Source organism: Notolepis coatsorum (genome assembly GCF_963971535.1).
Source record: "Notolepis coatsorum genome assembly, chromosome: 14".
Taxonomy (NCBI): Eukaryota; Metazoa; Chordata; class Actinopteri; order Aulopiformes; family Paralepididae; genus Notolepis; species Notolepis coatsorum.
In genome coordinates, this window is record NC_140178.1 from 39,512,234 (window position 1) to 39,534,209 (window position 21,976).

A 21,976-nucleotide genomic window follows, 5' to 3' on the forward strand; every position below is an offset into this window, starting at 1 on the left:
TTTCTTTGAATAGTTCCCTATCTCCCACCAGAGCTTGTATCTTGTATCCCTCCCCTTCTTTTTCAATGTCTTTCCATCTTGCCTCATATCTGTCGTTACACCAGCACGTCACTGCTCTCAGTTGTGCTGCATAATAATAATCTTGTAGGCTGGGTACTGCCATCCCTCTTCCTTTGGTAGTTGTAGTGTTTTATATCTGACCCGTGGTCTTCTCCCCGCCCATATGAACCTCGATATCAGTCTGTCCCACTCCCTGAATTTGCACGACTTCTTTTTATAACTTTCTGTTTAACATGAGGGTTTGTTTGTATTGTGTCCAGGCTTACCGTGCTCCAGATTTGGGCCAACCTCAGTCAAGCAGCTTTCCCCTACAACACCAGCCCTCAGGTGAGCGGCTGACCTTCTAACTGTGTAGCTCTGAAACCCAACAATCGCTGAGTGCCCAGAGATGGTGTAACGGAGGCTGCTGCCTCTGGGGACCCATGTACCCTCTGCTTGTCTGGGTCCAAATCTCACCAAACCTTCTCTTACTTGTCTGTCACAGTAAAGATCAAATACTGAGGAGAGTGCAAGCAGTCATTCAATTAATTAGTTAATTATGATTTACGTGACACTTCCTATTGCGTTATCTGATTATTAGTTGGATGAACAAGTTACACTGGACAGAAACTGACATGCGTTTTCTCTCTGAATCCACAGGTCCAGGGCACACTCACTCCGAACAACCAGCCAACTGGGAGAGGTGTGTGTGTGTGTGTGTGTGTGTGTGTGTGTGTGTGTTACAACATTCCAAATACGTTGGGGGTGAAGATTACAAAGAAGTGCTTTTTCTTGAGATTGAGAGGTTCTGCATTTGTAACTTCAACCGTTATATGGAGCTAGCCTTACTCGACAAACTGTATCAAATCGTGACTAATAATCTATAGGCTTTTAGTTTTGATATTTTATAGCCTCAGACATAAATAGGTAGCCAGACTGTGTATCTCTGCTGTAATAGGTAACCAGACAGTGTCTCTATCTCTGCTACAATAGGTAGCCAGACAGTGCGTCTATCTCTGCTGTAATAGGTAACCTCATTCTCGAAACGGACATATGTAAAACTTACCAAGGATTCCCTTCGTAACTCGGTTTACGTACTTATTCGGCATTCTCGAACGTCTTGGTATTGTAAATTCTTTGGAGTGGGACAAGTCATTGGGGATTGCCGATACTATAGACATCCGTGGAATTAAATAATTATAACGATAATTAATATGACTATTTGTATAATTAATCATTCAGTTTTGCCATAGTCCTGACTCAATGAGGCATCGTGAGCATTACACAAACACACTGCAAACTAAATAAATAAGAACTAAACCGATAGCTGCGGATATAGCTACTGTACTCTAGTGGAATATACTGTATTAATATGCCATATACTGTCTTCTTCTCTATGATATTTATTGTTAGTTTGATGTATTCCTTCCATTGCTAAACAAAATAAATGCGTTGGTGAGGCAGCCTCAGCGCACGAGCACACACACGTACTGTATATATATGTGCGAAATGAATCGTTCCAGCAGTAAGCCTCTATTTTTCTAATGACGTAGTCTAGTAGTACGTCTAATGACGTCGTCTAGTAGTACGTCCTACTGTAGAACATCTCATTGTAATGTCAATACTGAAAGACTGCGCGATTGGCTCTTGACAAAGCATGCAGTCATCCAGTATTGACATTACAATGAGATGTCATGCTAAATATGTCACTGCCAATATCACTTCGATATGACAGACATCCGTGGAATTAAATAATTATAATGATAATAAATACGACTATTTGTATAAATACGACACTATTTGTATCATTAACAATTATGTTTTACATTTATAGCCATGAGGAGTGAACAAGCGACTCCTACAAGTCGGTTGGTGCGCCTGCGCAGTAGAATCAGGAAGTGTCGGGGGCAGCGTGAGCCTCCCACGCGTTACTCCTCGACACTGAGAGATCGAGCTGCGCAGGTGAAAAGATGCGACTGCTGTTACCTCAAGTACCGGAGGGGACTTGTGCTATGTATGACTTAGTCCACATTGCAGCCGGCTTGTGGGAGGCAAGAAACAGCGTTCGTGACAGGGGAGGGTTGAATTGGATGATACGAAATTGGGATGGGAGAAAATATAGAAAAATGGGAGAAAAAGTGGATCAAAAAAAAAAAATTGGTGTTTGTGTGTTTCAAAACAGCCAGACTTCCTCTCCTTCTCTCTAATGTCATTTTCTCTTCCTTTATCTCCTCAGCTCCTCTTCCTCCACAGGACACAAGAGGCTAGGCCAGAGCCGCACTGATAACCACCCTGCCGCCTCCTCCCACTCCTCCTCCTCTGTTCCACCTCCGCCTCTCTTCCCCCCTCCACCCCTCTTCTCCTCACCCCACTTCCCTCCCTTTGCCCTGGGACAGCCGCTCCCACCTGGCTTCCCCATCCCCCCTCCTGGATACCCTCCCTGGGTGCCACCAAACCTGGGGGCTCCCCCACCCGGTGCCCCCATCCCCTCCCTGGCTTCTTCCTCTTCCTCCTACTCCATCCCGCCCCTCATCTCGAAGGAGGACCTGTACAGACACCAGAGAAGGATGAAGGAGAGGTGAGTGGGCTTTTTATTGTTGTGATTAGGGGTGGGCGATGATACCGGTAGACGTTTTTGCTAAGGTATGAATGTATTCATTTGTCGTTTCTACCGGCTTAGTACACAGAGAACTGAGAACCATTAGCTTCGACTAGAAATATTGAGGTGTAGCCATGTTGTACAATATTAATATTATGGCTTGTATGTTTGTAAACGGCGAACAGGTCTATATGCAGGTAGGGTATAGGCAGTGGAATTCACAATTCAAAGTTTTTATGGTATGGGGGGGCTGTCACTGTGGTACAGCATTCAGGGAGATGACTGCTAAGGGAAAGAAGCTGTTCCTGAGTCTGCTTGACTTGGAGGTTCCTGTAGCGCCTCCCAGAAGGGAGGAGGGCAAACAGTCCGTGATTAGGATGAGAGGTGTCCTTGACAATGCTGCGTGCCTTCGTCGGACACCGTTTGTGATGAATAGACTCAATTGCAGGGAGTGATGTGCCGGTGGTGAGTATGCTTTCAATGGTGCACTGGTAAAAGTGAGGAGACAGTTGGGCTTTCCTCAGTCTCTTCAGGAAGAAGAGGCGCTGGTGAGTCTTCTTGACCAGTGCTGAGGTGTTGAGGGTACAAGAGAGGTCCTTGGAGATGTGGAATCACAAGAATTTGAAACTGGAGACATGCTCTGCCTCTGTCCCGTTGATATGGACGGGGCGTGCATAGGGCTGGGCGATATGGCCTCTAAAGCAGGGGTTCCAAAAGTCGGGGTCGCGGCCCACAGGAGGGTCGCGAGCCGCCGCGGGGGGGTCGCCAGATGATTAAAAAAATAATAATAATAATAATAATAATAATAATAATAATAATACATTTTTTGCAGTCAGGCCACTGAACTTAGAAGCAGGCCAGGACAGTGTTTTTAGTTGCAGCAGCGCAATAGTTAGAGATAACCTAGGTAGGGAACAACCAGGAGATCACTGCAACTCACACAAGTTGGAGAACTATCTCTCTCTCTCTCTCTCTCTCTCTCTCTCTCTCTCTTGCTCTCTTGCTCTCTTGCTCTCACACACACACAAAAGGAGCCGCATGTGATTGGTGGAGGCGGGACTCTTACAAAAAACTGTTGTTGCTAATCATTGACACATGCTAGCCTGTAATAATCCCCCCCAGAAAAATCTACTTTGCATTTGATATATTGCAAATATATGCCATCACACACACTGGCATTTAAAGGGTTAGAATTATAAAATTTATATGTGGTGTTATGATCAGGGCTGAGGTTGAATAAAAGATTGTATTTTCAATCTGACATTACAAAAAAACTGAAAAGCCATCAAAATCAGTGTTGTTGCTAATCATACATATGCTAGCCTGTTTTTTTAACGGTAATTTGTGATGCCATCACAAACACTGGCATTTAAAAAAATGCTTGCACCAGAATGCAGGAAATTAAGTCTTTGTAACAAGAAATGTCCTGGTGGGGGACCCCCAGACCCCCTGCTTAAAAAGTGGCCTGACTGGGGCTATATTTTGCACTATATTTCCTGGCCTGAATAATTTCCCCATTCCGGCCCTGGTTAAAAGCCTCCAATGCTTATTAGTGTGTGTGCGTTTGAACGTGTGCATGTTTCAACCATACATTTCCATTTATATAAAAAATATATATATATTTACCTCCTATAATAGTGGGGGTCGCGGCTCTCTGACCCCGTTATTTTTGGGTCGCGGCCTGAAAAGTTTGGGAACCCCTGCTCTAAAGGATATCGTGATATTGTTTGGCTATATCACGATACACGATGATCGCGATATTTTGACATTTCCTCTAAAGCTTTTTTTTTTTTTTACATTAATATTGGGTTAAAAAATAGCAGTGTTAAAATAATTGTGGGTTAATGCGTTAATAAAGCTTTAACTTTGACAGCCTTAGTTATTACACATTCTTACACATACATGTATGTTGAACATCTGAGGTAACAAAGGAAAAAAGCCAAAAGCACTTACTCCTCAGACATTCTTTGACAATTTTACAGCCCAAAATACAAAAAAGATCCAGGCGGAATAGGTAACAAAGGGTTGAAGAAATATTGTCTGAACTGTCGGATGCAAACTGGCTGTGTGACATAACCGAGCATCTCGCTCAATTGAATAAGAAGCTGTAGGGACGCAAACAAGTCCCACCCAAAACTTGACCAATATAGTTGTGAACTGAGACAACCCTTATTTTGTTATTTTTTAGTACAGTTACAGTTGTGTGTTCATGCAGACGCATAATAGCAATTTCATTACGAATTGAAAATGGGGGACCCTGATGTAAACAAGTCGAAAGTCTTTCTCTGGTCTGCATCCCCTTAACAATTGTGTGTATTGAGCTGTACTGTACTGTACCCATTCTGCAATCTGTTAATTAAAGTTAATTAAACTATCTTCCATTAGTTGGATGTATGGCCTCTGCAAGGTTGTGTGCAGCCATTTGTTTTTGTAACATCTGCTACATCTGTCCCACGTGTTCTTTGCAGCTCACAGTTGTTAGTTCTGCCCCTCTTGACTGTGACAAAAAGGTTTTGAACAAACTTAATGTCATAGCTTGTATTTGTTATTTACTTGAATGGTTTGATCATTGATTGGTGGAGTAATATGGGGTTCTGATAAACTAAAATTATTTGTTAAAATAACATAAGCTAACATATATTTTTACATTTATGCAAATGAATATGCAATATGTATAACTTGAATAAGTAATAAATACAGAAACACCATGTTTAACAATATGTAAATGTGTAGCTACATTTATTTTACATTACATTAACATTTATACGGTCTTTGGCCCTTTGAGGGCAACCATAATGCTGATGTGGCCCTCTGTGAAAATGAGTTTGACACCCCTGCTCTAAAGCACTTAAAATCCTTGATTTAACCCTTTGATGCATACAGTCATGCCAATATGATGATTATAATAGTCCCTGCAACATGTTTGCATTAAACCATGAAGATGCTTATTTACTAAGAGTAGTCTACTGACACACTAATACTTTTTTTATTTTTATTAAAAATTAAATCTGCTGTAAGACAATTTATATAAAAACTCTTGGGTGCAGGGCGGTTACGTGGTGCAGTGGGCAAGGCGCTCACCACGAATACTGGAGACACTGGGTTCGCCTGTTCGAGCCCAGCGCTCCACATTGCTTTCAGTTTAGCTGGTCGTCCGTACTAATACACATTGGCAGTATTAGGGGGTGGGAAACTGATGGGTGGGGATCGGCGTTGTGGACAGCGACTCCTCCAGGTCGGTTGGTGCGCCTGCGCAGTAGAATCAGGAAGCGATGGGGGCGGCGCCCCTCCAAAGCGCAGACCCCTGACGCTGAAAGATCGCGCCGCGCAGGTGAAAAGATGCGACTGCTGTTACCTCGAGTATCGGAGGGGACTCGTGCTATGTATGGCTTAGTCCACATTGCAGCCGGCTTGTGGGAGGCAAGAAACAGCGTTCGAGACAGGGGAGGGTTGAATTGGATGATACGAAATTGGGATGGGAGAAAAATAGAAAATGGGAGAAAAAGTGGATAAAAAAAAACTCTTGGCTGCCTAAGACTTTTGCACAGTACTGTTTTCTATCCACTTTAGCTAAAAACACACACACACTTTGTGAGACAATAATAATCACACACAAAGGGATAATGGCTTATAGCAGATTTAATGATTTTATAATATTTCAGATAATGAAATTAAATGTTTATCATCAACTATCCAGTTAGTATTTATGACTCATCGTTGTCATCTGCAAACTTGATAATGGTGTTGGTGCCATGTACATGAGTGTAATTGTGGGTGAAGAGGGGGTAGAGAAGAGGGCTCAGCACACAGCCTTGCGGGACGCCGGTGTTCAGGGTGAGGGTGGAGGAGGTGAGATTGTCTATCCTAACAAACTGAGGTCCGTTAGTTAGGAAGTCAAGTATCCAGTTGCAGACATAGGGGTTAATGTCAATGTCCTTGGTTTCCACGAGGTCACCAAGTTTGGAGATTGTGTTTGGAGGGGATGATGGTGTTGAACGCTGAGCTGAAGGCAATGAACAGCATTCTCACATGGGTGTTGCTCATCCGGGTGGGAGAGGGTGGAATGTAGCGGTGAGAAGATGGCGTCCTCTGTTCTCATGGTAGGAAAATTGGTGTTTGTCCAGTGAGGGTGAAAGGCCAGGACCAGCCTCTCGGAGCACTTCATGATAATTGGGGTGAGTGCAACAGGGCGGAAGTCATTCAGGCTCGTGGCAGAGTAGTGTTCCGGCACCGGCACGATGAATGTGGTTTTAAAGCACACTGGGACAACTGCCTGGACTAGTGACACGTTGAAGATGTCAGAGTGACCCCGGGCAGCTGCTCAGCGCAGTCTCTGAGAACACAGCCGAGGACGCCATCAGGGCCAACTGCCTTACAGCCGAGGACGCCATCAGGGCCAACTGCCTTACAGCCGAGGACGCCATCAGGGCCAACTGCCTTACAGCCGAGGACGCCATCAGGGCCAACTGCCTTACAGCCGAGGACGCCATCAGGGCCAACTGCCTTACAGCCGAGGACGCCATCAGGGCCAACTGCCTTACAGCCGAGGACGCCATCAGGGCCAACTGCCTTACAGCCGAGGACGCCATCAGGGCCAACTGCCTTACAACCGAGGACGCCATCAGGGCCAACTGCCTTACAGCCGAGGACGCCATCAGGGCCAACTGCCTTACAGCCGAGGACGCCATCAGGGCCAACTGCCTTACAGCCGAGGACGCCATCAGGGCCAACTGCCTTACAGCCGAGGACGCCATCAGGGCCAACTGCCTTACAGCCGAGGACGCCATCAGGGCCAACTGCCTTACAGCCGAGGACGCCATCAGGGCCAACTGTTCAACAGAATGTAGTATCAAAAACACATTCACAAAAAGTATGGGTTACTGAATGCTGAACTGCACTGTTATAATCACTAAGCCATTGTAAGACCTTACCTGTGTCCCTGTAGCACTTGTCTCTGCTGCCCTTTGATTAAAAAACGTCCCTATGTCCGTTTTCCTTTTTTTTGGGCATATTTCAGTTAGTCACAGTAAAAGTCACCTAGTAAAAGTGAGATAATTGACAATATCAAAACATGCTAGGGCTGTACCGAATAGTTCGAAGCTTCGTTCATAATGTTGACGTTCGAATTCTAAATCAACATAAAAAATTGTAATTAAAAAAATAAAATAAAAACGTTTATTTTTATTTGCAAGGTATGGCGAGTGCCATACCTTGCCATACCAGAATGACGCCCCTGGTGGGGGCCACAGGAAGACACGATGTATAGGGGTGTTGTGACATTTTGGGGACATATGGAAAGATGGGGGATGGTTTATTGGGGTTAGTGAGGGGTGGGGGTAGGAAGGATGGTAGGGAGATATCAAAGGGAGGGGGAGAGAGGTTTCATCAAAGAGGGGGAGAGTTTTATCTCTCACAATAATTCACCCTTTCTTGTCTTCTAATGTTAACTCATTCAGCACCGGAGCTATATGCCTGATATAGGTCTAGATGGCCACCGCTTTAATCAATGGGAGGAGTGGGAGATTTGCGAGTGCTTAAAATATATCTTAAATTATGGCTATGGGTCTAATACACGTCGATTATCAGTGAGTTGCTTGCAGTCAACATGTACAAAACTGATTGTTTTTTCATCTGTACATTTCCGTTTTATACCGTTTTGAATACGAGTATAGTTTTGGTGATTTCTAGTAATTCCAGAGAAAGACGCGACAATAGCCCTTTAGTGAAATACACAAAACACGATGTCATTTTTCGGCTGATTATCGAATCTTCCTGAAATCAACACTAGATCATCATTATTATCCTTCCTCGTGCAAGCATGCCATGTGGTTTAGACCGGCACGCCGCTCCCCCCCCCTCCTCCCACCCAACGGAAAACAGCCACACACACACAGAGACAGCGTCGATTGGGGTAGAAATAAATATCAGATCAACGATCAAATTTATATATAGTGTTCTTACCTTGTATCTGATGTAATGCAAAAGAAAGAATCCAATTATCTGATTGCCATTCCAGTTATCCACAGTGATCCTGTCTCCGACGTTGTTGGGCATTGCACAATAATGGGCGGGCGGGGTCAGTTGTCCTGACCATCCCTACAAGCGTGTGTTTTGCCGGAGTGTTTAGGACCTACCCCGTTCCTAATGGAGTGCAATAATGGCCAAAGGCGTTAGAGGGCGGTATAAGACCGTCTGCCAGCTCAGACACACTCGGAACAGTATGCACAAGGTGCCCCACTGAATTATGAATGGCAATACCGATTAAAATAAATACTGTGAGAAAAATGTAGATCTACGTTTCCGGTTGGGCGACGGAAACGTAATTCTACGTTAACGGCACCGGATGTGTTAAAGTAAAATATTAAAACACACAATTTACAATATGGCCCTTGATGACTCGATTAACATGTTTCTTTCTAATTTCAGAGTTGTGATTGTCATTAAAATAAAAAATGTCATGTGAAGTAAATGTATCATTGAGTGACCTTCCCAACTCTGATTTGGCCTAGAATCTTAAAAAAAAACTCCCCTTTTTCTATGCCTTTCCTTCAACCTTTCATCAGTTGGCAAAAACAACCCATAACAGCGTGACCTAAGCCTAAGGGATAAAAAACCAACTAATTACTTTCATAACACACCCTACTTTGTGTATTTAAGTCAATCTATGCAGTGCATAACCGTTAAAGTATGGTGCAAGAGGACTTGGACATGGTATACGTCAATAATAATACTTGGGACAACATTCCTGACTAATCAATTTACAAGTTCCACCTGAGTTTGCAAACAAAAATCCAGAACCCTGTTCTGTAATGTCATCAATCTGACAGATGCTAATTCACCATTGATGAATGCTAATCCATCAGCAGTTGTGTTGGCTAGATCTTCAACCAATGTAGCCAAATCTGTGATTTGATCTAGGGCAGACATTCCATAATTAGGGATCAGTGCTCTGTGTCTCATAGCTGGTATCAAATACCCTGGCGCACAAGTTCCCTTCCACCCAGCCGGGAGAGAGGGATATGCCTTTGAGACACAAATCCAGTATGTGGCTGGTGGTGCTGGTATTTCTGTCCATTGTCGGGAGATGAGAAACCTCACAATGTTCCAGCACTCCTACCTCCTCTCCTTTGCCCATCTGACATTGCTCGACCGATCTGATGAATCCATGCACAGCCAGATGCCAGCAAACAGTCAATTTCGGCAGCTGACCACAGTGACCCTTTGCTAGTCATGTTTCTTCTCGATCGAATAGTTATGACGTTGTGTCAGCAGCAAGCCACGTCCGTGTTTTGGTACAAGCTCGCAAAACCACGCCCCCCGCTCCCACTGGCCCGCATCCGAAACCACCTATTCCAACCGTCCCAGGTTCAGCGGGGGGTAAAATGAATCGGCGCCGCTTCGCTCCCAAAAGGGGTGTGTCCGTCTGAGTGAGAACACTCTCCCCCCCGTCCCCGGGGGCGCTGATTCCCAATAGGTGAGTGAGAAGGGCCCCTGAGTTACACAACCTGTAAAATGCACTGGGGCTATAGAGACTGGTATTGCATTTGTGTTATGTCCTTGTCGAATTGTCATTTTAGATTTTGTACATCCATTCACTGTTTCTGTGGGCCGGTCTAGAGAAGATCTGTGATGGTCTGTCAATGGAAGTGCCATTAATGGTAATCCTTCTGATCCACACACATAACAGTCAGTTTGGTTAGCAATGTGTGCCACTGTTTGGCTCAGTTTCAAGTATAAGTTGTTACAGTGACTATTCACATATCTCTTGATGTGCTCAGATATTTCCCCATTGTGCCCTCTGACCTCAGTGGTCAGATCGAGACTCGTTCTGTGTCGCCCGTAGGATGAACGCTGCAGGCGATGAAGAGACTGGTCCAGGTGGATGTTGAACATCTGTTTGGTTCTGGCCTCATGGTTGGTCTGCTTTCTTGCAGCGGGGAGCGTGGATCCATGCTGCAGTGCTCTCCCCTCACACTTGCTGTGTCAGTCACCAACTATATCTGAAAAGGACTTATTTCATCTAAGCACATAAAGTTTAGTAATAGTTGATAGCAATTTCATCTGCTAACAATAGTTGAACCGGAGACAATGGAGGTGCAAATAATCGAATGTGTATTGGTACCCCAAGCTTCTTTCTAACTGGACAACATCCTCATGGGAAGGGTGAGCTCCTCACTACTTGCCCACATTATGTTGATTGTAAACCACACATATGTTGCTAAATGTATGTATGCGCTTAGTCTAAAATAAATAACTAAGACTTTTCCCTCTGTGTTTCCAAACCCTGTCTGGCATTTCAGAACATCTTATTAGTCTTATTAATTAAAGTAAAACCTAGTAGAAAAACTAAACTAAATATGTAAAAACATTGCTTTAGATCCACACAAAACAGGTATGCGTTGAAGTCTTCTATGTCGCCAGCATTGATTGATTGATTGAAAACTTTATTAACAGATTGCAGAATGGGTACAGTACAGCTCGATAAACAACTGCTAAGAGGAGGAAGACCAGAAAGACTTTTGTCTTGTTTACATAAGGATCCTCCATTTTCAATCCATCAAGACATTTATGACATACAAACATACTGTACTGTGTAAGAAAGAGAACATCATAAAAAAAAATAGTAGTCCGAAGGGCAAGAAACTGTACAGTACATTAGAGGGGGTTGGGTGGGGGGATGAGATTTTGACAATTACCGGGGCCAGTTTCTAATTGCAGCCACCCGTAGGTGCTCTTTGAGAGTGGTTTTGAAAGAGGGTAAGGATTCACATTCCTTTACGGCTGTGGTTAGGGCGTTCCACATTATTGTGGCATAATTGCGAAACATGTTTAGTCCCTTGTTTGAGCCAAATCTGGGTTGAACGTGATTTGTGGAACTCCCTCTGGTGTTGTGGTCGTGAACTTCACTGACCTTTGGGAAGTATTTCGACAGGTACATGGGTATCTTTTGTGGTGTATATCTTGTAGACCAGGCCCATTGCAAGTTGCTGTACTCTGTCGTCTACTCTAAGCCATCCTAGGTTGTCAAAGTGGGCAGGGGTGAGGTGGGTTCTAGGAGTAAGGTCAAGCAGTAGTCTGACCAGTTTGTTTTGAGATGTTTGTAATTTTGTTTTTAGCGCCTTTGAGGTGCTTTGGTACCATGAGGTGCAAGCATAGTCGTAGTACCCCTGAATGAGTGCTCCTGCCAGAGTCTTCAGGGTATTCTTGTTTACCAGAGAGGAGATCCGGTACAAGAATCGAGTTTGTTGGTTGACTTTTTTTATTACATTGGATGCCATTTTGTCACAGGAGAGATTAGCCTCTAGGATGGAACCCAGGTAGGTAATTTCATCTTTCCTTGTGACAATATTGTCACCCACTGTAACTGAGAAGCCGTCGGTTTTGCTGAGTTTGTTATTTGAACCGAAGAGAATGGACTCTGTTTTGCCCATGTGTAATGATAGTTTGTTATCAGCGAGCCATATGCATATTTTGCCTAGTTCCGAGCTGAGGGTTTTTTCAACCTGTAACTTGTTTTTGTCGGAGACCAGCAGGGCTGAGTCGTCCGCAAATAGGAACAAGTTGCAGTCACAAGCTGACGACATGTCATTTGCATAAATTAGGAACAGTAGCTGTCCTAATATGCTTCCTTGTGGAACACCACAGCTCACTGAGGGGGGGGGGGGGGTAGGGTACCGTTTACCTCTACCATCTGTTCCCTCCCCTCAAGGTAGGATTGCATCCAGCTAAACACCTAAAGCTTATATTGAAGTGCTCCTCGCTTACTATCACACTAAAACAAAAGGCACTATTGCACTACATTCCTGAGCACAAAGAACAAAAGTATAGCTTACTTCGCCCGTTGCATTCACTCATTACACCAAAAAAAGACAGTTGCTCCTAAATTCCCACTCTTAAATCAAAAACAATACAGTCCTACCCAAACAATACTTCCATTAACTGTGTATTGTTACTGTGTACTGCCTCCTCATAACGTTCATTTCACATAAATTTGGTCTGTGCTGATCCTAACCATAACTAAAGCTATAATGCTATATTAAGTGACCGGTTTCTTTGTCTAGTTATCTTTCACTGTTCCTACATACTAGGGCTGAGCCCAAACGTTCGAACCTTTGTTCGTTACGTTGGCATTCGAATTCTAAATCAACATTAGAATTTTTTGTTTTTTATTAAAAAAAACAAAAAAAAATGTATTCATTCTGTTTAAACCAATGGGGGTTTTCTTCACAGTTGCAGATAAAGATTAGTCTACACTAATATTATAGTCAAATAAACTGATTAGTTATATTCATTAGAAAGTTGATTTAGTTGGGCTGGGGCTTCTCCCTGGGCTGGGGCTGGAAAGTTGATTTAATAAAAGAAAAAATACTAATTTAATCACTTTATTCAAATTGAGGATTTAGTTTGATGTATAAAAATAAAATGTATAAATCTTATTTTGATTTTTTTTATTTTTTTATTAAAAACGAAGGTTCGAACGTCCGTTCGAAAAACCCTGACTAAGTTCGAATCCCAAAAACGGGCTTCGGGGACAGCCTTACCATACATATTATTTATATTATTCAAATGGAACTCAAACATGTTCCGTTGTGATGTCACAGTATGATGTCATAATCAAACATTCTAGAACATTTGTGATGTCACAGTATGATGTCATAATCAAACATTGTAGAACATTTGTGATGTCACAGTATGATGTCATAATCAAACATTCTAGAACATTTGTGTATCTATTAAACAATTCTCTCAGAAGATCTCATTTCACATTTTGGAACAGTACTGAACAGATAGACTAAACAACATAGACTGAAGCCTGCATTTGTCAACCAAGGTGCCTTGCCTACCGTTTAGCCGTGGAAAGGTGAGTGTCCACAATTTTAAGTTCAAATCCCAAAAACAGCCTTCGGGGACAGCCTTACTCTACATACACACATACACTTATACCCAAAACATACTCTATACTGTTGCCAAAAGATACTAATCTGAGATAGAGTATTAACATTTAAACACTGTTTATTAGCCAAAAGAAAATCACGTCTCCGTGAACCCGGAAACAGGAACCGGAAATACTGTCACTAAAATGTCCGTAAAGCCACAACCTTAACCAACAATACCGCTCGTACACTTCCCCTTAGCAACCCGCATTGCTAACATAAACAATTGAGCCGTAACAATGTGCACACGAGACTCCCAGACGAGGAACAAAACGGAGACAACTACATGTAACAAACGACGTAAAAATAATAGTCTAGATATATTGATCCGTCATTGAACCAAAAGTATTTTTAGTCGTCTCAGCACAAGTCCTGTATAACCTACAAACGGACACAATTACAGGCACGCACACACATTTATACACCGGAAAAACAGTACTATGTCGAAAGCGATGTTTTCACGTATCTCCGATATCAGAACCAATCACACACAGACATACGAGACAAAACACTATTTTAGTAAGTCCCCGTAAACCTGTATAAATAAATAAATAAAAGCATGTCGTCTTATCGTCCTCCATGTGACAAAAATGCCACACTTAATCTTCATTTTAGTCACTCTCGACAAAGCATACGCAAGCCTCTATAAACAATTCTGCCCTCAATGCAGAACCGGGACAGTTTACACATGCGATACCCGTACAGTAACAATGCTCAGATCAAATATATGTACAATAAACTCACCATCCAGCCATAACTCAATATACGACATATGATTTACATCACCTGACGCAGAGAAAGGAGGGAAGGCTATAATCCTTACCTTACCTTACATAGGCCGACCGTTCAAAATGTCTCCCTTCTCTGGAGACGGATGGAAAAAATCAGCCGCCGGTTCCGACAATCCCGCCGGACGTGACTCCAAATTGTGTTGGAGATAGCCGAAGCTAATAACTTACTCAGTCAAAAGAGACCTGATTAATACATTTTATTAACCCAATCAAAGTATCAATACAAAATAGTCAGCGTTAGGCTGGATGACTCAACGAGGCATTTAGCTAGGACACCACCGGAAGGGGTGGGGGCCACAGGAAGACACGACGTATAGGGGTGTCGTGACATTTTGGGGACATATGGAAAGATGGGTGTTAGTGAGGGGTGGGGTTAGGAAGGAAGGATGGTTGAGGGAGAGATCAACGAGAGGGGGACAGAGGTTTCATCAAAGAGAGGGGGAGAGAGAGTTTTATCTCCCACGTGCATTAGTCTTGCTCAGTGAGGTACACGCATCGTTGGGGGAGAGAATGAGGGGTTGGAGGTTAGCAGGGAGAGCAGCCTTGATGGGCGCCTCCTGGTTGTCCCTGTCAAAAGGGCCATACAGGTTATTGAACTCATCAGGGAGGGGTCAGTGGTTGGGGGATAGTTGTTGGTGGGTTTATAGTCCGTGATGGCCTGGATACAGATTATTGAGCTCATCAGGGAGAGGTCAGTGGTTGGGGGATAGTTGTTAGTGGGTTTGTAGTCCGTGATGCCCTGCCACATGCGTTGGGGGTCAGAGTTGTTGAAGACGGTAGGTTTGCTACTATCCCTCAAGTTGCACTATAACACTCCTCTTTCCCCATCCTCCAGCCCTCCCAGTCGAGTGTCTAGCAGGAGCAGACCGAAGTCCAAGCTGGATGAGATGACCAACGATTTTGCCAAGGAACTGCTGGAGTACAGGCAGATCCAGAAGGAGAGGAGAAGCTCATATTCCAGGTTAGTGATCTAATCTCACTGGAGGTTCACATATGTATCACCTACCAGTAGGAGAAGATGACCATATACATCACTATGACTTATGAGCCAGTCTGGTCTCGGATCAGCAAGATGTTTGATAAATACCGGCCTTGCTGTGTTGATGTCAATGTATCTGATTTATTTTCCACTTTCGCTCTCTCTCTCTCGCTTGCTCGCTCTCTCTTTCTCTCTCATCTGTCTGTATCTCTCTCTCTCTCCATCTGTATCTATGTCTCTCTCTCCCTCTGTCTCTCTCCCTCTATATATCCATCTGTATCGCTCTCTCTCTCTGTATCTGTCTCTCTCCCTCTGTATCTCTCACTCTATCTCTTTCTCCCTCTGTCTCTTTCTCCCTCTGTCTCTTTCTCCCTCTGTCTCTTTCTCCCTCTATCTCTCTCTCTGTGTATCTCCTTCTCTATCTCTCTATCTCTGTATCTCTCCCTCTGTCTCTCTCCCTCTGTCTCTCCCTCTATATATCCATCTGTATCGCTCTCTCTCTCTCTGTATCTGTCTCTCTCTCCCTCTGTCTCTCTCTGTATCTCTCACTCTATCTCTTTCTCCCTCTGTCTCTTTCTCCCTCTGTCTTTCTCTCCCTCTGTCTCTCTCTGTGTATCCTTCTGTATCTCTCTCTCTCTCCCTCTGTATCTCTCTCCCTCTGTATCTCTCTCCCTCTGTATCGCTCTCTCTCTCCCTCTGTATCGCTCTCTCTCCCTCTGTATCTCTCTTTCTACCTCTGTATCTCTCTCTACCTCTGTATCTCTCTCTCTCCCTCTGTATCTCTCTCTCTCCCTCTGTATCTCTCTCCCTCTGTATCTCTCTCTCTCTCCCTCTGTATCTCTCTCTCCCTCTGTATCTCTCTCTCTCCCTCTGTATCTCTCTCTCCCTCTGTATCTCTCTCCCTCTGTATCTCTCTCTCTCCCTCTGTATCTCTCTCTCTCCCTCTGTATCTCCCCTCTGTATCTCTCTCCCTCTGTATCTCTCTCTCTCCCTCTGTATCTCTCTCCCTCTGTATCTCTCTCCCTCCCTCTGTATCTCTCTCTCTCCCTCTGTATCTCTCTCTCTCCCTCTGTATCTCTCTCTCTCCCTCTGTATCTCTCTCTCCCTCTATCTCTCTCTCTCCCTCTGTATCTCTCTCTCCCTCTGTATCTCTCTCTCCCTCTGTATCTCTCTCTCTCCCTCTCTCTCTCTCTCTCCCTCTGTATCTCTCTCTCTCCCTCTGTATCTCTCTCTCTCTCTCTCCCTCTGTATCTCTCTCTCTCTCCCTCTGTATCTCTCTCTCTCCCTCTCTCTCTCTCTCTCTCTCTCTCTCTCCCTCTGTATCTCTCTCTCTCCCTCTGTATCTCTCTCTCTCTCTCTACCTCTGTATCTCTCTCTCTCTCTCTCTCCCTCTGTATCTCTCTCTCTCCCTCTCTCTCTCTCTCTCTCTCTCTCTCTCTCTCTCTCTCTCTCTCTCTCTCTCTCTCTCTCTCTCTCTCTCCCTCTGTATCTCTCTCTCAGGTTGCCATACCAAGGATCCTCCTCCAGTGGCTCCTCCTCCAGTTCTAACTCCAGATCTAGTTCTAGTTCAAGCTCACAGTGTTCCGACTCCAACTCCATCAGTTCATCCAGATCCAGGTCTTGTGTTCTTTCTCTTTTTTCTACTATATGCTCCATACCAAAACGCACAATTAGAGGGAAGTACATTTTACAAATAAACCTTCTAAAGTGAAATTTCACTGCAAAGCAACATTAAACTAATTTACCATATTGAGGCATAACTGATTAATTCCCTCTATGTGGCTGGCCAAAGTGATCCCTGCTCAGAAACATAGGCCTCATAAGGTGGTAGAGCCAGATATCATAATGTCTTTTGAAGGGATGGGTCTAGGGATGCTCGATATTGGCTTTTTTACCTATACCGATATTGTCCAACTCTTAATTTCCGATACCAATATCAACCGATACCGATATATGCAGGGTTCCCCCCCCCCCCCAAAAATGGAATAATTTCAGGTAATTAACATTAAATATCTCTATTTGTGGAATTAACACAACATTATGCATACTTTTGACAATAAATAAAATCAGAATTTGTTCTTACTTGCTTGCCTGGGTAAATAAAGGTTATAGAAATGTAAAAAAAAAAAAAAATTGAAAACCGATACCGATATTTTCCCATATCACATTTTAATGCCGATATCGGCCGATAATATCGGACATCCCTAGGTGGGTCATTAGAATGTATCGATACCTCCATCGTCTCTCAATCAGCTTTCCACTCTCTCGCCAGGTGACAAAGTAAGAAGTAAATCCTTCTTGTGTGTTTGGTAGGAGTGGCAGCCTTTGACTGGTGATGTCTGATGCCCAACCTTTTTTTTTTACCATGTAGTCCTTCATAAAGCTGGTTTTCTCTAGCCTGATGATATGTATAGAGCTGTCCGAGCTCATTTTACTCTCCAGTAAAGCAACCTTTCTACAAAGACCCAGAGAGTGATTCCCCATTAAAACTCCAGTGAACCCTGTGCTGGGTTAACCTCTTAACCTCTTTAACACTTTCAGTGCCAAAAACGAGTTAACCTCTTCCACCCGGAGCCCATTTTTTGAAAATCTGCCTAAAATACATAATAATAAAGTAAATAATAATAATAATAACTTTATTTGTATAGCACTTTTCATACAGAAGTTGCAGTTCAAAGTGCTTCACAACAGTAGAAAATACAGGCATAAGCGAGCATGAAAAAGATAGAGGTAAATCAGTGTTTCACATTAGGATCTAGCATCCCAATAGGTTCTCTGTTTACAGTTTCATTCAGTAATATAAAAATAGTCAAAAAATTATAAAATAGAACGGACATACAACAGGGTATTTAACATACAACAGAGCAGTGCATCAGTAAGAAGTAAAAAGTGATAAAAAATTAAAATTGTGGGGTGGCTAGGTGGTGCAGTGGGCAAGGCGCTCACTACCAATGCAGGAGATGCTGGGTTCGAGCCCAGCTCTCCGCATTGCTATCAGCTTGGCTGGTCGTTCATACTAATACAATTGGCAGTATTGGGGGGTGGGAAGCTGATGGGTGGGGATCGGACGTTGTGGACAGCGACTCCTACAGGTCGGTTGGTGCGCTTGCGCAGCAGAATCAGGAAGCGACGGGGGCGGCATGCCCTCCAAACGCAGACCCCCGACGCTGAGAGATCGCGCTGTGCAGGTGAAAAGATGCGACTGCTGCTTCCTCGAGTACCGGAGGGGACACGTGATGTAAGGCTTAGTCCACATTGCAGCCGGCTTGTGGGAGGCATGGCCTAACAGCGTTCGAGACAGGGGAGGGTAGAATTGGATGATACGAAATTGGGATGGGAAAAAAGTAGAAAATGGGAGAAAAAGTAAAAAAATTATTATAAAATGGAGCAGACAACAGGGTATTTAACATATAAAATAGTTAAATTTTGGATTACAACAGAGCAGTGTTCTTCATTATAGTAATATTCAATATTCAAGGGGCTTTCACAATTATTACATTTGGTAGTAATAATGGCACAGTCTTAAATTCATATCAGCAGGGGTGAGGGGGGTGGGGGCGAGTGCAACGCGCGTAGGAGGAATGCTATGTTCTGTTCTTATCTCCAGCACACTTGAGAGTGGGGGGGGGGTGAGGACGACCTCGACAGTCTGGGGAGTGGAGACGTGAGTTGTCTCGGCAGAGAGGAGGGAGGAGATAGCGAGATACAATTTGCATAGTCGACACATGAGTTTGATAGGAATTTTAATTTAAATGCCTGAGCAAAGGACTAGGTTTTAAGCTGTCTTTTGAAGATGTCTAGTGAGTTTGCTTCTCTGATGTTTTGGGGTAGATTAATCCATAGTTTTGGGGCATAGTTGATAAAGGCTGCATTACCGATCCTTTTTTGACTGTTTCTGGGAGCCTCTAGTAGTCCAGCAGTTGATGATCGCAGTGTTCTTGCTGGCCTGTAATTTATTAGTGTTGGTGATGTAGCTAGGTCCCTGTCCATTTAGAGCTTTCTATGTAAGGAGAAGGACCTTAAAGTAAATTCTAAATGTTACAGGAAGCCAGTGTAAAGCAGATAAGACTGGGCTAATGTGCTCTCTCCTTTTGGTTCTAGTTAGCAGTCGGGCTGCAGAGTTTTGGATAAGCTGAAGCCTCCCTGTAGTTTTCTTAGGGAGACCTGTGAAAAGTGCATTACAGTAGTCTAACCGGCTAGATGAATGCATGAATTAGCTTCTCAGCATCGTTTTGATTAATAAATGGTCGTACTTTTGCTATATTTCTGAGATGGAAGAACGATGTTTTTGTCACTTTGTTAATATGAGAATTGAAGTTCAGTTCTGAATCTATGATAACCCCAAGACTAGTGACCTCAGATTTGATCCAAGGGGTTAGTCCTCCCAGGTTCTTTATTAACGTTTCTTTTTTAGTTTTGGGGCCGATAATTAGAATTTCAGTTATGTTCTCGTTTAGTTTCAGGAAGTTCTTACTCATCCATTTATTTATTGCCAGTAAGCAGTCTGTAATGGAGTTAATCGCTGTATCATTTGGTTCAGCAGATATGTACAATTGTGTATCATCCGCATAGCTATGGAAACCTACATTATGTTCTCTGATGATATCACCCAGCGGTAACATGTAAAGGGAGAAGAGTAAAGGACCTAAGCAACTCCCTTGTGCAACTCCATAGTTGTCATATATATCTCAGACATGTGGTCTCCTAGTTTAACATAGAATTTCCTCCCTCTGATGTATGTTTTAAACCAGCTTAGTACATGGTCTGAGAAACCGACAAGGTTTTCAAGACTATCAATTAGAATATCGTGATCAATTGTATCAAATGCTGCACTGAGATCTAACAGGATAAGGATGGAGATCTTACTCTCGTCAGAGTTTAGCCTGGGGTCACTGATTATTTTGGTGAGGGCAGTTTCAGTGCTATGGTATTTTCTGAATCCCGATTGAAATTCTTCTAAGATGTTGTTTTCTTCAAGAAAGGAATTAATTTGAACTGAAAATATCTTTTCGAGTACTTTACTAATGAATGGTAGGTTTGATATTGGATGATAATTTGCCATTACATTACTATCCAAGTTAGTTTTTTTTGTAGTGGCTTTACAACTGCTGTTTTTTTTTTTTTTGATCCACTTTTTCTCCCATTTTTCTATATTTTCTCCCATCCCAATTTCGTATCATCCAATTCAACCCTCCCCTGTCACGAACGCTGTTTCTTGCCTCCCACAAGCCGGCTGCAATGTGGACTAAGTCATACATAGCACAAGTCCCCTCCGGTACTTGAGGTAACAGCAGTCGCATCTTTTCACCTGCGCAGCTCGATCTCTCAGTGTCGAGGAGTAACGCGTGGGAGGCTCACGCTGCCCCCGACACTTCCTGATTCTACTGCGCAGGCGCACCAACCGACTTGTAGGAGTCGCTTGTTCACAACGTTCGATCCCCACCCTTCAGTTTTCCTAGCGTCTCCACACTGGTGGCGAGTGCCTTGCCCACTACACCACCTAGCCGCTACAACTGCTGTTTTAAAGGCATCTGGGAAAGTACCGGTTCTAAGGGAGGTGTTTATGATATCTAGCACAGGGCTTGAGATACTATTAAATACCCGTTTGAAGAAGGCTGTTTGTATAGGGTCGATGTCTGAGGTGGATGAGTTGCATTCTGAGACAGTTTTGGAGAGTACGTCTAATGTGATGGATGTGAATCTTCTCATGGTTACATTGCACGGTTTGCTGTAAATCAATTTTATTTCCATCATGAGTAATGCTGGCCCTGATCAAGGTTATTTTGTTATTAAAGAATAGTGCAAGTTCTTCACACTTAACCGTTGATGACTGAGGAGGTGTAGGGGCAGTGTTTAGTAGTAGATTAATAGTGGAAAAAAGGATTCTAGAGTTTCCAGCGTTTTCTGTAATGATTTTAGAGAAGTAGTCTTTCCTTGCTAAGCGGATGGTTTTGTTGTAGGCAGTTAAAGCATCTTTGTATATATCACAGTAGATGGTGGTTTTTGTTTTTCTCCATTTTCGCTCTGCCGCACGGCATTTCCTTTTTTCTTTGTTGACCGCATTATAGTTCAACCAGGGCAAGGCTCTGGTTTTCTTCTTTTTAGTTTTTAGTGGGGCGACAGAGTTTAATACAGATGACGGTGCATCATTGAGATTTTCTACCATTTTATTTAAAGAGCTGTCATGATTATGTGGTTCATGTAGTCTGATAAGATTAATGAACTTTGATTCAGCCTTGTCATTTAGGAGCCTTTTTTGAACTGATTTATTTTTTTGTTTTAGAAAGGAGTTATTTGTGTATCAAAGAATATACAGTGATGGTCGGAGAGAGGTAATTCAGTTATTGAGAAATGTTTTATGCTTAGCCCAGTTGTTGTTATAACTAGGTCTAGTGCATTTCCAAGCCTGTGAGTTGCATTTGTTATATGCTGTGTTAGATCAAAGCTATCCAGCAGATTTCTGAGTTCTATGGTTCGGGAGTCTGTTTTCTTATTAAAGTGGATGTTCAGGTCTCCATTTAGGATCACCTTATCGTATCCGGTAACACATAATGAAATCAGTTCAGAGAATTCCTGTATAAATATTGGTGAGTGTCTAGGTGGGCGATATATTGTGACAATAATGGTTGATTCT

At 43.3% G+C, this 21,976-nt stretch overlaps 1 protein-coding gene across 2 annotated transcripts in view; it reads left to right on the forward strand.

Moving 5' to 3' along the window:
• LOC311240986 (uncharacterized protein) overlaps positions 1–21,976 on the forward strand; it is an 89,047-nt gene that overhangs the window by 41,098 nt on the left and 25,973 nt on the right. For both annotated transcript variants that reach the window (XM_084329625.1, XM_084329626.1), the window contains exons 13-17: positions 321–387; positions 700–742; positions 2,276–2,617; positions 15,199–15,324; positions 16,843–16,959. In XM_084329625.1, the coding sequence (XP_084185751.1) occupies positions 321–387; positions 700–742; positions 2,276–2,617; positions 15,199–15,324; positions 16,843–16,959 (695 nt within the window). The remainder of the gene's footprint in view (positions 1–320; positions 388–699; positions 743–2,275; positions 2,618–15,198; positions 15,325–16,842; positions 16,960–21,976) is intronic.